The sequence below is a fragment of the Oncorhynchus nerka genome, linkage group LG1, assembly GCF_034236695.1.
Source record: "Oncorhynchus nerka isolate Pitt River linkage group LG1, Oner_Uvic_2.0, whole genome shotgun sequence".
In the NCBI taxonomy this organism is placed as follows: Eukaryota; Metazoa; Chordata; class Actinopteri; order Salmoniformes; family Salmonidae; genus Oncorhynchus; species Oncorhynchus nerka.
Genome location: NC_088396.1, coordinates 39,765,458 through 39,780,039, shown reverse-complemented (window position 1 = coordinate 39,780,039; position 14,582 = coordinate 39,765,458). Strand labels below are relative to the sequence as shown.

The following is a 14,582-nucleotide window of genomic DNA, read 5'->3' as shown; positions in this document are numbered from 1 at the left end:
GCAACACAAATCAGCATGGTCAGGGATGGAAATAGAAAAATGGCAAAACTTTGAATTCACCTTAAAAAAAACTCTTATAAAAGCAGCAGAATTCATACATGTCAAAATGATTTTACTCTCGGAGCCTGTTTCCCTCCCATTTCCACCTTGGGGATGTAGCAAAAATAGAACCATTTGAGGATAACGGGAAGCCTAAAACTTACTTTAGGAGAGGACACTTTAACATGCACGATGATAGGTGCTAAGGATGTCTTTATGAGCTGGGTTGGATGATTGATTGTGTCAGCATCCAGGACCACCAGCTGTAAGGATCTGGCCAGCTCAAATATCCTCTCAATCTCACTCTGAACCTCCGCTGTGGGGAAACAGAACAGTGATCACAGATGGTGGATCAACAACCCTTTATATTGCCAAAATCGGAAGACATCAATTCCACAAATTCTGTGCAATACACACTTTATAGGATCTGATAAGTACAGTATGTACAGTACCAGTCAAATGTTTGGACACAACTACTCATTCAAGGGTTTTTCTTTATTTGTACTATTTTATACATTGTAGAATAATAGTGAAATACATCAAAACGATGAAATAACACATATGGAATCATGTTGTAACCAAAAGTGTTAAACAAATCAAAATATATTTTATATTTGAGATTCTTCAAAGTATCCACCCTTTGCCTTGATGACAGCCTTGCACACTCTTGGCATTTTCTCAACCAGCTTCATGAGGAATGCTTTTCCAACAGTTCCCACATATGCTGAGCACTTGATGGCTGCTTTTCCTTTACTTTGCGGTGCAACTCATACCAAACCATCTCAATTGGGTTGAGGCCGGGTGAGTGTGGAGTCCAGGTCATCTGGTGCAGCACTATCACTCTCCTTCTTGGTCAAATAGCCCTTACACATCCTGGAGGTGTGTTGGGTCATTGTCCTGTTGAAAAACAAATGATAGTCCCACTAAGAGCAAACCAGGTGGGATAGTGAATCGCTGCAGAATGCTGTGGTAGCCATGCTAGTTAAGTGTACCTTTCATTCTAAATAAATCACTGACAGTTTCACCAGAAAAGCCCCCCAAACCATCACACCTCCTCCTCCATGCTGCATTATGGGAACCACACATGCGGAGATCATCCGCTCACCTACTCTGCGTCTCACAAAGACACGGCGGTTGAAACCAAATATCTCACATTTGGACTAATCAAACCAAAGAACAGATTTCCACCAATCTTCTTAGCCCAAGCAAGTCTCTTATTCTTATTGGTGTCCTTTAGTGGTGGTTTCTTTGCAGCAATTCGACCATGAAGACCTGATTCACACAGTCTCCTCTGAACAGTTGATGTCTGTTACTTGAACTCCGCGAAGCATTTATTCGGGCTGCAATCTGAGGTGCAGTTAACTCTAATGAACTTATCCTCTGCAGCAGAGGTAACTCTGGGTCGTCCTTTCTCACGAGAGCCAGTTTCATCATAGCGCTTGATGGTTTTTGCAACTGCACTTGAAGAAACTTTAAAAGTTCTAGAAATGTTCCAGATTGACTGACCTTCATGTCTTAAAGTAATGATGGACTGTCGTTTATCTTTGCTTATTTGAGCTGTTCTTGAAATAATATGGAATTGGTATTTTACCAAATAGGGCTATCTTCTGTATACCACCCACCTCTACCTTGTTACAATACAACTGATTGGCTCAAACGCATTAAGAAGGAAATAAATTCCACCAATTAACTTTTAACAAGGCACACCTGTTAATTGAAATACATTCCAGGTGACTACTTCATGAAGCTGGTTGAGAGAATGCCAAGAGTGTGCAAAGCTGTCATCAAGGCAAAGGGTGGCTACTTTGAAGAATCTCAAATATATTTTCATTTGTTTAACACTTTTTTGGTTACTAAATGATTCCATATGTGTTATTTCATAGTTTTGATGTCTTCACTATTATCATACAATGTAGAAAATAGCAAAAATAAAGAAAAACCCCTGAATGAGTAGGTGTGTCCAAACCTTTGACTGGTACTGTATAATTAAGCAATAAGGCACGGGGGGGTGTGGTATATGGCCAATATACCACAACTAAGGGCTATTCTTAAGCACAACGCCACGAGAAGTGCCTGGATACAGCCTTTAACAAACCCCCAATGTGCCTTACTGCGATTATAAACTGGTTACCAACATAATTAGAACAGTGAAAATAAATGTTTTGTCATACCCCTGGTATACAGTCAGATATACCACAGCTTTCAGCCAATCAGCATTCAGGGTTCGAACCACCCAGTTTATAATTTCCTTTTTAACATATACAAAACATCTGAGTGAAGAATAGCAGTATTCAGTGTCATCCAGATGATACCTAGGTTGGACCTGGTGTTGGATCTTTCGATGATGGCCCGCTTGCTGGGGTTGTTGAGCACTGACCTCTTGGCCAGAGCTATATCTGCTGTTACTCTCGTAATAGATATCCTAAATGCAACAGATTCAATGCATACAGAATATCACAAACCCACATGTAAAGTATGGCTACTACCATGTTTATAATCCTAGAGAAAGTGTTTAGTCAAAACAGGTGGTCAGATTATTTACTTTGGCAATTCAATGATCATGTATAACTGCTTTACATATCCTGAGTGTACAAAACATTAAGAACACCTGCTCTTTCCATGACTAAGACTGACCAGGCCTATGATATATTATCACTTGTGAATGATGCCCAGCATAATAAACTGAATTTTTTTGCAACTTTTTCTAAACGTAGTCGCACACCTCATGTTGTAACGGATCTCTTCGTCGTCTGACGACGAGTATGAAATATCGGACCAAGGCGCAGCGTGGTAAGTGTCCATGTTAATTTATTAACTGAACACACAAAACAAAATAACGAAGTGAATGGAAGAAACGAAACAGTTCTGCAAGGTGACATATACTACACAGAAAACACAGACACAGAAAAGAATCACCCACAACCAAAATGGGGAAAACAGGCAAACCTAAGTATGATTCTCAATCAGAGACAACGATCGACAGCTGCCTCTGATTGAGAACCATACCAGGCCAAACACAGAAATACAACATAGAAAAAAGTACATAGATTACCCACCCCAACTCACGCCATGACCAAACTAACACAAAGACATAATAAAGGAACTAAGGTCAGAACGTGACACATGTAGCCTAGCCCATAGGCCTATATGTTTTGATAAGCTTTGTATCACAACTAAAGTGGCCAAATAACTTCTTAAAATTAAGCACATGAATCCGCTTTACAAGGCGGTTAGAGGCTAACTGGCATACATAATCAGCGCATGAGCTTCAAATTTGGGGAAGAACATTTTCACCATAAAAATTCACCTTTATAATTAAAGCATTACATGCATAATCGCATTTGAGGTCACTTTTGATAATGGTGTTTTCCTGCTAATGGAACATTTGTATTTATAGCCTACTGTCATGTGTGCATTTCTGCGCTTATTATTTGAAGAAATAGCCTAATAGTTTAATAAAAAACATTAAGAACACCTGCTCTTTCCGTGACAAAGAGTGACCAGGTGAATCCAGGTGAAAGCTATGATCCCTTATTGCTGTCACTTGTTAAATCCACTTCAATTGGGAGTGCTACGCAATATTAGGAAGGTGTTTACACTGAGTATACCAAACATTAGGAACACCTTCCTAATATTGAGTTGCACCCCCAATTCGTTGGGGCATGGACTTTAAAAGGTGTCGAAAGCATTCAACAGGGATGATGGCCCATGTTGACTCCAATGCTTCCCACAGTTGTGACAAGTTGGCTGGATGTCCTTTGGGTGGTGGACCAGTCTTGATACACACAGGGAAACTGTTGACTGTGAAAACCCCAGCCACATTGCAGTTCTTGACAGACACAAACCGGTGCACCTGGCACCTACTACCATACCCCCTTCAAAGGCACTCAAATATTTTGTCTTGCCCATTGCCCACATACACAATCCATGTCTCAATTGGCTCAAGGCTTAAAAATCCTTCTTTAACCTGCTCCTCCCCTTCATCTAAACTGATTGAAGTGGATTTAACAGGTGACATCAATAAGGGATCATAACTTTCACCTGGATTTACCTGGTCAGTCTATGTCATGTTTTGTACATTCAGTGTATTTTCCGCACTAGCTTATAGTAGTTTGCATAGGTGCCATGAGCAGCTGAGAGCCTGATGCTACAGTAAGCAGGCAGAGTGTTAGTGCAATATGAAGGGATAGGGTTGACAGTACGCAGGGACAGGGATAGTGCTGACAACACAACTCCTCACCTGCCATCAAACCTGTGCTTCAGGAAGTCAAAGAGCGCTTTCTGCATCATGTCTGTCACCTGCACACGCAGCACACAGAGCCAGGAAGAGCAGCAGAGGATGGCAGAGGAGAAAGTTAGGAAAGGATGGAGAAAAAGAAGGGAAAGAGGTTGAGAAAGAGAGGTAAAGTGAAAAAGGTTGACAGCCAGAAAGCCTTTCAAAGAGCCTTCCTCATGGCAAGAAAGCCCTTGTGACAAGACCCATTTCATATGGTGAAGCTACATACCTTGATGTTCAATGTTAAAAAATAGGTGCCCAAGGATGTCAAAAGAACAGTTGTCAACCTTGTCTTCCTTTTTGATTTCAGTATGAACGCAGCATGAGTGCTAAGACCCTGTCCCATATTTCCCCATCCACCACCATTACCTATCCAATAAAGATTTCTCCATATTCCTCATTATGACATCCAACCGTTAGGTCCCACCAGGCTCCTCTTGCCCTGCCTGTGAATGATCCCACTGGTCCAAAACATCCAGCAAAGGAGAAGCATGATCTCTGGTTTCTTTCCACCTCATTTTCTACAGAATTAATCCTGGTTACATTAAATAAGGTGATTAAGGCCTAAAATGAAGTGTGATAAAAAGTCGGTGTGATGAATTGGGCTATAGCAGGTCAGACCAGTCTACATTAAGGCCTAAAATGAAGTGTGATAAAAAGTCGGTGTGATGAATTGGGCTATAGCAGGTCAGACCAGTCTACATTAAGGCCTAAAATGAAGTGTGATAAAAAGTCGGTGTGATGAATTGGGCTATAGCAGGTCAGACCAGTCTACATTAAGGCCTAAAATGAAGTGTCATAAAAAGTCGGTGTGATGAATTGGGCTATAGCAGGTCAGACCAGTCTACATTAAGGCCTAAAATGAAGTGTCATAAAAAGTCGGTGTGATGAATTGGGCTATAGCAGGTCAGACCAGTCTACATTAAGGCCTAAAATGAAGTGTCATAAAAAGTCGGTGTGATGAATTGGGCTATAGCAGGTCAGACCAGTCTACATTAAGGCCTAAAATGAAGTGTGATAAAAAGTCGGTGTGATGAATTGGGCTATAGCAGGTCAGACCAGTCTACATTAATGACCAGTCTACAAGGTATTTCAATTAGAATCTGAAGATGAAAAGAACTGGAGTTGCAAGGACAAGGACAAGGACAAGGCTAGCAAGGACAAGGACAAGGACAAGGCTAGCAAGGAGCAGGGAGCAACTGTTATATGGTATATCCACATATATAACGACAAGGAGTTGAAGACAATTTATGTTTTTTGCACACAACAATAACCGTATTCTATATACACTGAACAAAATTCAAAAAGCACTCGCACATCTGAGCTATCTTTTTTTGCAGGTGCATGGTAACAGTTGAATAAGATAAGACAAAAAGGGGAAACCCGCACACGGCTCTTTCTAGTATCACTGCTTTAAGTTTCAACCTCAAGGCCTTTGTCAGAGCTTTGTGAGCTTTCTTTTAAATAGCACCCGTATAGCTCCACTCACATTCGTTCAATGCAACGAATGGGCTTGGAGTCGAGGGAAAATAAGTGTTACACAAATATAACAATGTACATTTCATAAATATTTGAATAAAGTGTGTACATTAAACATATTAAACAAGTCTGTAAAACCACAATGAGGACATCAACCAATCAAGCAAGTTTTCATAAATCATTGGGTACAGCGCAATAAAAACGTCAGAGTAATGGAATGAATTCATGTTGACATTTACAGCATAACATACATAGGCATTTCATCATTAAAACCTTTAACAAATAATGTCTACAGGGTGAAAATCCCAAAACATTCTCTTTTGTTCAGAGTATTATTTATATCACCTCCCCTGTCTGATATCTTAACTTTCTCTATGACACAAAATCTAAAGGTTTTTGGTCATTAAAATGTACTGAGACTGAATAATCCCTGTCATGTCTCCTGATTTAACTTTTATGTGAATTAATTCTCTCTTTGAAAGAACAAGAGGTTTTACCTACATAACACAGCCCACATGGACATTTAATCATGTAGATAACATGGGTGGTGGAGCATTTACTAATGTCATTTTTGTGAACAGTTTTCCTGTATGTGGGTCACAGCAATATTCACACATCATATTGTTACACTGTGCGCAATCTCTGCATTTATAGCTACCATTCGGAAGAGGGCGTAAAAGAGCCTGGCTCATTTTCTTTTGTGGCTGGACCAAAATAATCGCGTTACTTGCGACCTCTCCTATATACAATAAATGGTGGATTGTTAAATTCAGCTGGCAAAACTGGGTCTGATGATAAAACATGCCAGTGTTTCTTGACAGCATCTCCCACTTTGCGCGAGCTCATGTGGTGGTGAACATTATAGTGTTCTTTAGCTCTAGTGGGTCTTTTTGTAGCAGTTCATCTCATGTTTTCCCTAATGCCAAATGAAGAGCTTAATCCACACATTGTGGAGAGTAGCCTCTTAAAAAACTATCGTGCAAATCCGCTGCTTTTTCTAGATAGTCCTCTGTGGAGTGGCATGTATTGGGCAGTCTGAAAAACTGGCTTCTTGGAAGTCCCCTTTTTAATGGCTCGGGTAGAAGCTGTAATAAAGTATTTCTGTCCGTTTCTTTTCTATACAGAGTTGTAAACAGGGTTCCATTTGATTTCTCAATAAACATATTGAGGCAATGAACACGTTTAGTGTCACATTCAATAGTGAATTTGAGATTGAGGTCAAATGTCATTGAGTAATGGTATCAAGTCTGACAGCTCTTCTCTCGTTAATATATTGATACCACTTCAGGACTTTACTCACAAATGGATTTTCGTTTTCATTGTTAACAAACGTTCAAAATGACCCACATAAAGGTTAGCGTAGCTCGGAGTGAATGTGGAGCCCATCGATGATCCATTCGTTTGGAGGTAGTATTCATTATCAAACCTGAAATAGTTATACCTCAAAACATATTCAACCAGCTCTAGAATAACGTTTGTTGGTGGGTAGTTGTTAGTATCTCGGTCTCTCAAATCGTGAGCACGGGCTGCCAGCCCCCGGTATGGGGAATGCTGGTATATAGACTCGACATCTAACGTGACCAAAATACAGTCTTCTGTTGGTATGGGGAATGCTGGTATATAGACTCGACATCTAACGTGACCAAAATACAGTCTTCTGTTAATCCCGTGAATGGTGAGATCTTGTTTATGAAGTATATTGAGTCTTTAACATATGATGGCTATGCTTGCAGATGAGATTTAATAAACTAGTCTACATATTTCGACAATTTTATTTTACCTTTATTTAACTAGGCAAGTCAGTTAAGAACACATTCTTATTTTAACTACCTTGTTCAGGGGCCGAACGACAGATTTTTACCTTGTCAACTCGGGGATTCGATCTTGCTCTAGTCCAATGCTCTAACCATTAGGCTACCTGCCGCCCGACAATGGTTCAAGCATTGAGCATATTCCTGCAACCACTGGTTGGCCTGGATAATATACACGCAACATGTAATATAAACGCAACATGTAAAGTGCTGGTCCTATGTTATGTGACCGATGTGAAATGGCTAGCTAGTTATTGGTGGTGCGCGCTAATAGCGTTTCAATCGGCGACGTCACTTGCTCTGAGACCTTGAAGTAGTGGTTCCACTTGCGCTGCAAGGGCCGCAGCTTTTGTGGAGCGATGGGTAGTAACGATGCTTCGTGGGTGTCAGTGGTTGATGTGTGCAGAGGGTCCCTGGTTCGATCCCGACGAGGGGACGGACTAACGTTATACTGTTACAGTTACATGAGCTGAAATGTTCCATATGCACAAAAAACGTATTTCTCTCAGGTTTTGTGCACACATTTGTTTACATCCCCTGATAGTGAACATTTGAGCCTTTGTCGAGATAATTCATCCACCTGACAGGTGTGTCATATCATGAAGCTGATTAAACACCATGATCATTACACAAGTGGGGACAATAAAAGGTCACTCTAAAATTGGCGATTTTGTCATATTACACAATGCCACAGATGTCTACATTTTCATAATGACTGCAGGAATGTCCACCAGAGCCATTGCCAGAGAATTCAATGTTCATTTCTCGACCATAAGCCACCTCCGATGTTGTTTTAGAGAATTTGGCAGTACGTCCAACCGGCTTCACAACCGCAGACCACTTGTAACCACGCCAGCCCAGGACCTCCACATCCAGCTTCTTTACCTGCGGTATCGTCTGGGGGGAGGTGGGGCGGGGTACTGAGGAGTATTTCTGTCAGTAATAAAGCCCTTTTGTGGGGAAAAACTCATTCTGATTGGCTGGGCCTGGCTCCCCATTGGGTGTGCCCCTTCCCAGTAATGTGATGTGAATGTGTAATGTGAAATCCATAGATTAGTGCCATCAATTGACTGATTTCCTTATATGAACTGTAACTCAGCAAAATCTTTTAAATTGTTGCATGTTGCGTTTATATTTTTGTTCAGAATATTTCATGGCAACGTTAAAACATTTTCTTTTACATTTCACAAGGGACATTTTTAGAGGAAAAAGGATGTTCGGTAAGGTCTCTTGACATTGAGCATTAATAACAACAGCATCATGCTGTTCACACAAGTCAGTGTAATTGGATGGTTTGGACCAATAGACACATCTCTGTAAATTGGGGGAAAAAATCACATTAAGAAGAAGAAATTGTGCCTCCATTCCATCCACCTTCGCATAACCTTCGCATAAATTATCTTGTTTATTTTTTTACACTGTATTATCACACACACACACACACACACACACACACACACACACACACACACACACACACACACACACACACACACACACACACACACACAGAGCTTCTTCTGGTGCTGTTTATCTCTGTGTTTCTAATTTCAAGCCATGCTCTACTTTTTCAGACTGATGTGTTTTACCCAGAAGGATGTTACCACAGCAACACAGTGGCGCGGCAATGAGGACCGACGATGATCCTGGCTCCCCACTTCCCCCATACATATCAAGGAAAAGATGTTGCCCTCCTTTTTCTGCAAACCCTCATTGGTGGTTAGTTACCAATGAATGGATAAGCCAGACATAGCTGTTATTTTTGGATAGCTCCAAATATCTACTCTGACAATGAACGGGGGAGTTATTCACTGTCAGTGAACCTCTTCAATGAAGCTGCATCTCAACCACTAGTCTGCACGTTGACGGCCCTCAATATAGATTCCAAAAGGGAGAGCTGGGAATTGGAGTCCCTGTATGGCACACAACCAAATATTGCAGTTGTTCTGGATAGCTGTATTGGAGGCCGAATAAAACACTTTACAAGAGACTGAAAATATTATTGTCATGATGCCTACCTCATATCCCTTCAGGGACGGTCCTACCAGGACCACTGGTCTCATGGAGGGGACCACGTCATAGGGAGGGATGTTTTCAGTCTGTAGCAGAGGTCGAGGGTTAGAGGGAGCACAGACACAGCAACAGTAACATGTAACATGCCATTCACCATTATGTCCTTTTATTAAGTATTATTTAATACCAAGAAAGTGTATCTGTGGAATTACAGTGTTACAACACAGGTACAAAATAATGAGTATAACAGTAGCTGGATATATTACTGTCAGCCACTAAGTTATGCTATTAAGACATTGGGACGTTTCTGTTTTACTTCCTGATAATGTGCTGAAAAAGTGTTATAATTAAAATACTGCCAGCAGATCATTGTTGAAGATGAGCCATCCAATTCATTTATGCAACTCCTATTTTTCTTTGGTCAATCAATTTAATAGCATCATTAAGCCCTGGTACTTTCCAGGGCTGGAATGAAATAAAAGAAGACAGGTCTACATGGTATTAAAGTGAGCTCAATCAGGTCTGCAAAGACACTTCATAGTATTTATTCCTAAGATATTAATTGGGGTGAATAAAGTCCAACCTATTAGTTAGTCTGTATGCCTAAAATAAAGATTGAAACGCTGATATGGAGGATGCCATTGCACCTAGATGAATAACACAGTAATATATATAATCCAGTATATGATTAGTCTAGGTGCAACCAGATTCTGTGTGGTGACAGATCTTGGGGTTTACCTGTGGATGGATTAAAGTGAATAAAACGTGTTATAACTACTCACCACTTTCTGCTTCTGTTTTCCTGTAAAAATGAGAGAACAACTGATAATTGCCTATGAATGCCAGGCAAGAAACGTAATACAATATACAGTACAACACGTTAGAGAGATACCTTTTCAGTACTCCTCTAATACTGTTGGAAATATTTCAAGAGTACAATAATGGATGCAAATACCTTATCACACAAATAAATGAAGTACTACATATACAGTATGTAGACAGTATATTAGTGGTCAAAACACTTGATTTATTTGTTGCTTCTATTCCAAACCTTCCTTTGCAGGTGACAGCCTTGGTTACACTTGTTAAGTGAGTCTGCTAAAGCCTTTGGTAAGTTGCATTATCCTTTAAAAGTGTTTATTTTTTACATTTTTTTTATAAATTCAAATTAAGAGAGTAATATTTCAATTTATGTAAAGATGGATATAAGATGGAGCAAATCCTTATATTTGGATAACGCATCTCTCATCTTAACTTGTCATCAAAACATAAAATTTCGCCCAACAGGGTTTGGGCTATAGGGTTATGTTTGCCTTAAAGCAAACTCAATGCATGGACATAATGCTTGTCCATAATCCTCTTGGAGGAAGAGGAAGAGGAGGAGGAGTGGACTGAGAGTGCATGGCTCACCTCATTCCAGTCCAATAGAACGTGCATGGCACATTCTGGAAGACACAAAGATCGCACAACTCCACATTCCATCCACCCAACCTCCAGACACTGTTCCCTATTTTCACATATTAACTTACTCTGAACGTTTGTATTGAGCAGCTGCAGCATTTTGAAGTAACTTGATTTTTCTCATTAGAGTAGAACAGTGTCATTGAGTACATATACTCTGATAACCATTCAGTTCATAGTTCACTAATGTGAAGTGACTGACAGTTCGTCTAACACTGGATTTGATATGTTAATAAACATATAATAAACAATAATAATAATACATACATAATAATAGTTAATAAACAACACACTGAGCAACAATGATATGGTATGTTAGAGACAAGGACAATTAGATCATAGTTTTGGATGATAAATGAATCATTCTGACAAACGGGTAGGGAGGCGCTCGACCTGGAGAGACGCTCTTCCCCTAATAGGCTTCTGTCTGGAGGCTCACCTGCAGAGGGAGGGTTGGATTTGAACCCGCCTGAAACCATGTCTCCTAGACTGGAGGAGGAATTCCCACTGGACTTACTGCAAGGCACAAAGGATAATAGACAGAGATAGAGAGAAGAAACATTCATGTGGAACACAGACAGATAGTCTCATCCATCACGGGAGTCCCACACAACTCCCATCCTCAGGAGAAACAGGGTAAATAACAGAGTTCTCTGTCTTTAATCAGTCATTTTATTGTTACTTTAGACATCCTTGGTGTTTTAATGTTATTTAATTATTCTCTGTTATTGCCTTTTGCTTGTTTTTATCCCTTTCATTTTATTATTTGTTACTGTAAAGTTTGTTACAGTTTTTAAATGCACTTCTAAACTAAAGTTTGTTACAGTTTTAAATGCACTTCTAAACTAAAGTTTGTTACAGTTTTAAATGCACTTCTAAACTAAAGTTTGATTTGTGTCCATGTTGAATATTTAGCATTAGAATAGAATGGTCTACCAGTAGAATGGATGAATACTATAAATACATTCTAGAATAGATGAGTATTGACAACACATTGTTCCAGGAATTGTGATAACAAAGGGGCTGGGATTAAAGAGGCTAATATATAATTTATGAGCAGTGATTGTCTTGGAGATAATATCTATCGAGGCACTATGTGAGATGATATACCCACTGTTTTACCACAATTGTTACATAACGTAACCCTCGGCAACATGAGGCCAACGCTGAAGTGTCCTTTAAAGTAGACAACAAAGAGTTAAAACAGAGCTGAATGACTCAATAGTGGGAGAATGACTATTCTCTCTGTCATAGTCGGCAACGAGGAAACTTATATAAAATGATGCATATCATCTCTTTCATATTAGTGTCACCAATATGTTATTATGAGTAAACCACCCTAGTTACAGCAGAGCCACACCTGGAGTAGGTGGCCTCTCATCAGATCCACCCATGTCGCTTTCCCTCTTCAGTAACCTTTTATAATACTTTTACAAATGCTTAATTAAGTCGTTTATAAATAGTTGATTAATGCTTATTCAGGACATTTCTTAGAAACAGTTATCCCCTCTCCAACCCACAACCCACCCCTCAACACCCCAACCAACCCCCCCAGACCCTAAACTCACCCTCCAACACAGCCCCTCTACCCAACCAACACAATCAAACCCCAAAACCCACCCTCCAAAACACAGCCCCTCCACCCAACCAACCCCCCACACCCTAAACCCACCCTCCAACACAGCCCCTTCACCTGACCAAACCCCCAGACCCTAAACCCACCCTCCAACACAGCCCCTCCACCCATCCAACCAACCCCCAGCACCTAAACCCACCTTCCAACACAGCCCCTCCACCTATCCAACCAACCCCCAGCCCCTAAACCCACCTTCCAACACAGCCCCCACCCTATCCAACCAACCCCCAGCCCCTAAACCCACCTTCCAACACAGCCCCTCCACCTATCCAACCAAACCCCCAGACCCTAAACCCACCCTCCAACACAGCCCCTCCACCCAACCAAACCCTCCCAGCACCAGCTCAGCCCATTTGCCCAAACAAGCCCACCCACTCAGTAAACTCCTCACCCCCAGCCCCTGCCCAGCCCCTCAACCAGGGCCTTACCCGTAAGAGCGTGTACCCCTCTTCTGCTCCTGTTGTAGACGGATGTTCTCTAGTTTCAGAGGGCTGGGGATGAATCCGATCTCACAGCCCTCCTTCACCAGCCGGCCGATCCACCAGTCATTACTGTACTTCTGTAGTGGACAAGACAACATTAAACAACACAATGAGTGAAGTGAGTGTGTGTGTGTTTGTTATACACTGACATGTACACTCATTACTGTACTTCTGTAGTGGACAAGACAACATTAAACAACACAATGAGTGAAGTGAGTGTGTGTGTGTTTGTTATACACTGACATGTACACTCATTACTGTACTTCTGTAGTGGACAAGACAACATTAAACAACACAATGAGTGAAGTGAGTGTGTGTGTGTTTGTTATACACTGACATGTACACTCATTGCTGTACGTCTGTAGTGGACAAGACAACACAAAACAACAGAACAGAAGACAGTGTGCAAAACTCACACAGAAAAATACACACTATATGTGGCTGTGGGCAAAGCCACACAAAGCGAATGTCTTAGAACAGAAGTGTGTAACAATTCATAGACATACAGTCAGGACCGGCTCTAGCCTTTTGGGGCCCTGTCATGCCAAATAGTGTCCCCCTCTGCGTCACAATGGGATTCGATGAGTTCTAGCTTCTGTTGCTAGGTCTGTTGCTAGAACTTGCAACATGAATTTGAACACTTTGTTTGTAAACTATTTGCCATCTGTCAACGATGGCTTTACAGTGGTGGGGTGTTGGACTGATCTTGTTGATCATGTACATACCTGCTACAAACAGACTAAATGATGAAAACGCTACTGGCAGCAGAATCCAATACAGCAGAGAGTTCCTACTACAATGCAACTCAAACACAAACGCGATGGATATCCCAATGACCCATCTAATCCCCGACTGTCTGCGAGTGGATTACAAACCCAAATGCAAACGTAGAAAACATGGGGCAAAAATTAAAAAACAAATTTCCCTTCCCACCACCTTGCTGATCAATGCCCTGTCACTGAGGGTTAAAGCGGATGAGCTGTCAGCGAATTTTTGCTTCCAACACGAATACCGGGAGGCCTGTTTGCTGGCGTTTACTGACTGGATAACAGAGTCCCGGACAGGGAAATGGAGCCGGCTTCACTCTGGTCAGAGCGGACAGTGATCTGAGCATCACAGGGAACATCATGATGGGGGCGTCTGCCTGCTTGTCAGGGACCAGTGGTGTAAATGGAGCCGGCTTCACTCTGGTCAGAGCGGACAGTGATCTGAGCATCACAGGGAACATCATGATGGGGGCATCTGCCTGCTTGTCAGGGACCAGTGGTGTAAATCGATCCTGGTAAGAGAGAGACTCTGAAACCCTCGACATTGAACAGCTTTCTGTGTCACTGTGACCCTACTATCTGCATGTGAGTTCCCTCAATTGTTTGTTACCGTGGTGT

General features: G+C 41.3%; 1 protein-coding gene across 1 annotated transcript in view; it reads right to left on the bottom strand.

Moving 5' to 3' along the window:
• Window positions 1-14,582, bottom strand: part of LOC115130141 (voltage-dependent L-type calcium channel subunit beta-4-like) — a 68,577-nt gene that overhangs the window by 6,578 nt on the left and 47,417 nt on the right. The window contains exons 5-11 of the mRNA XM_029660946.2: window positions 13,144-13,274; window positions 11,519-11,595; window positions 10,401-10,420; window positions 9,624-9,704; window positions 4,280-4,338; window positions 2,352-2,461; window positions 204-355 (exon numbers count right to left, since the gene is read on the bottom strand). Of these exons, the coding sequence (XP_029516806.1) occupies window positions 204-355; window positions 2,352-2,461; window positions 4,280-4,338; window positions 9,624-9,704; window positions 10,401-10,420; window positions 11,519-11,595; window positions 13,144-13,274 (630 nt within the window). The remainder of the gene's footprint in view (window positions 1-203; window positions 356-2,351; window positions 2,462-4,279; window positions 4,339-9,623; window positions 9,705-10,400; window positions 10,421-11,518; window positions 11,596-13,143; window positions 13,275-14,582) is intronic.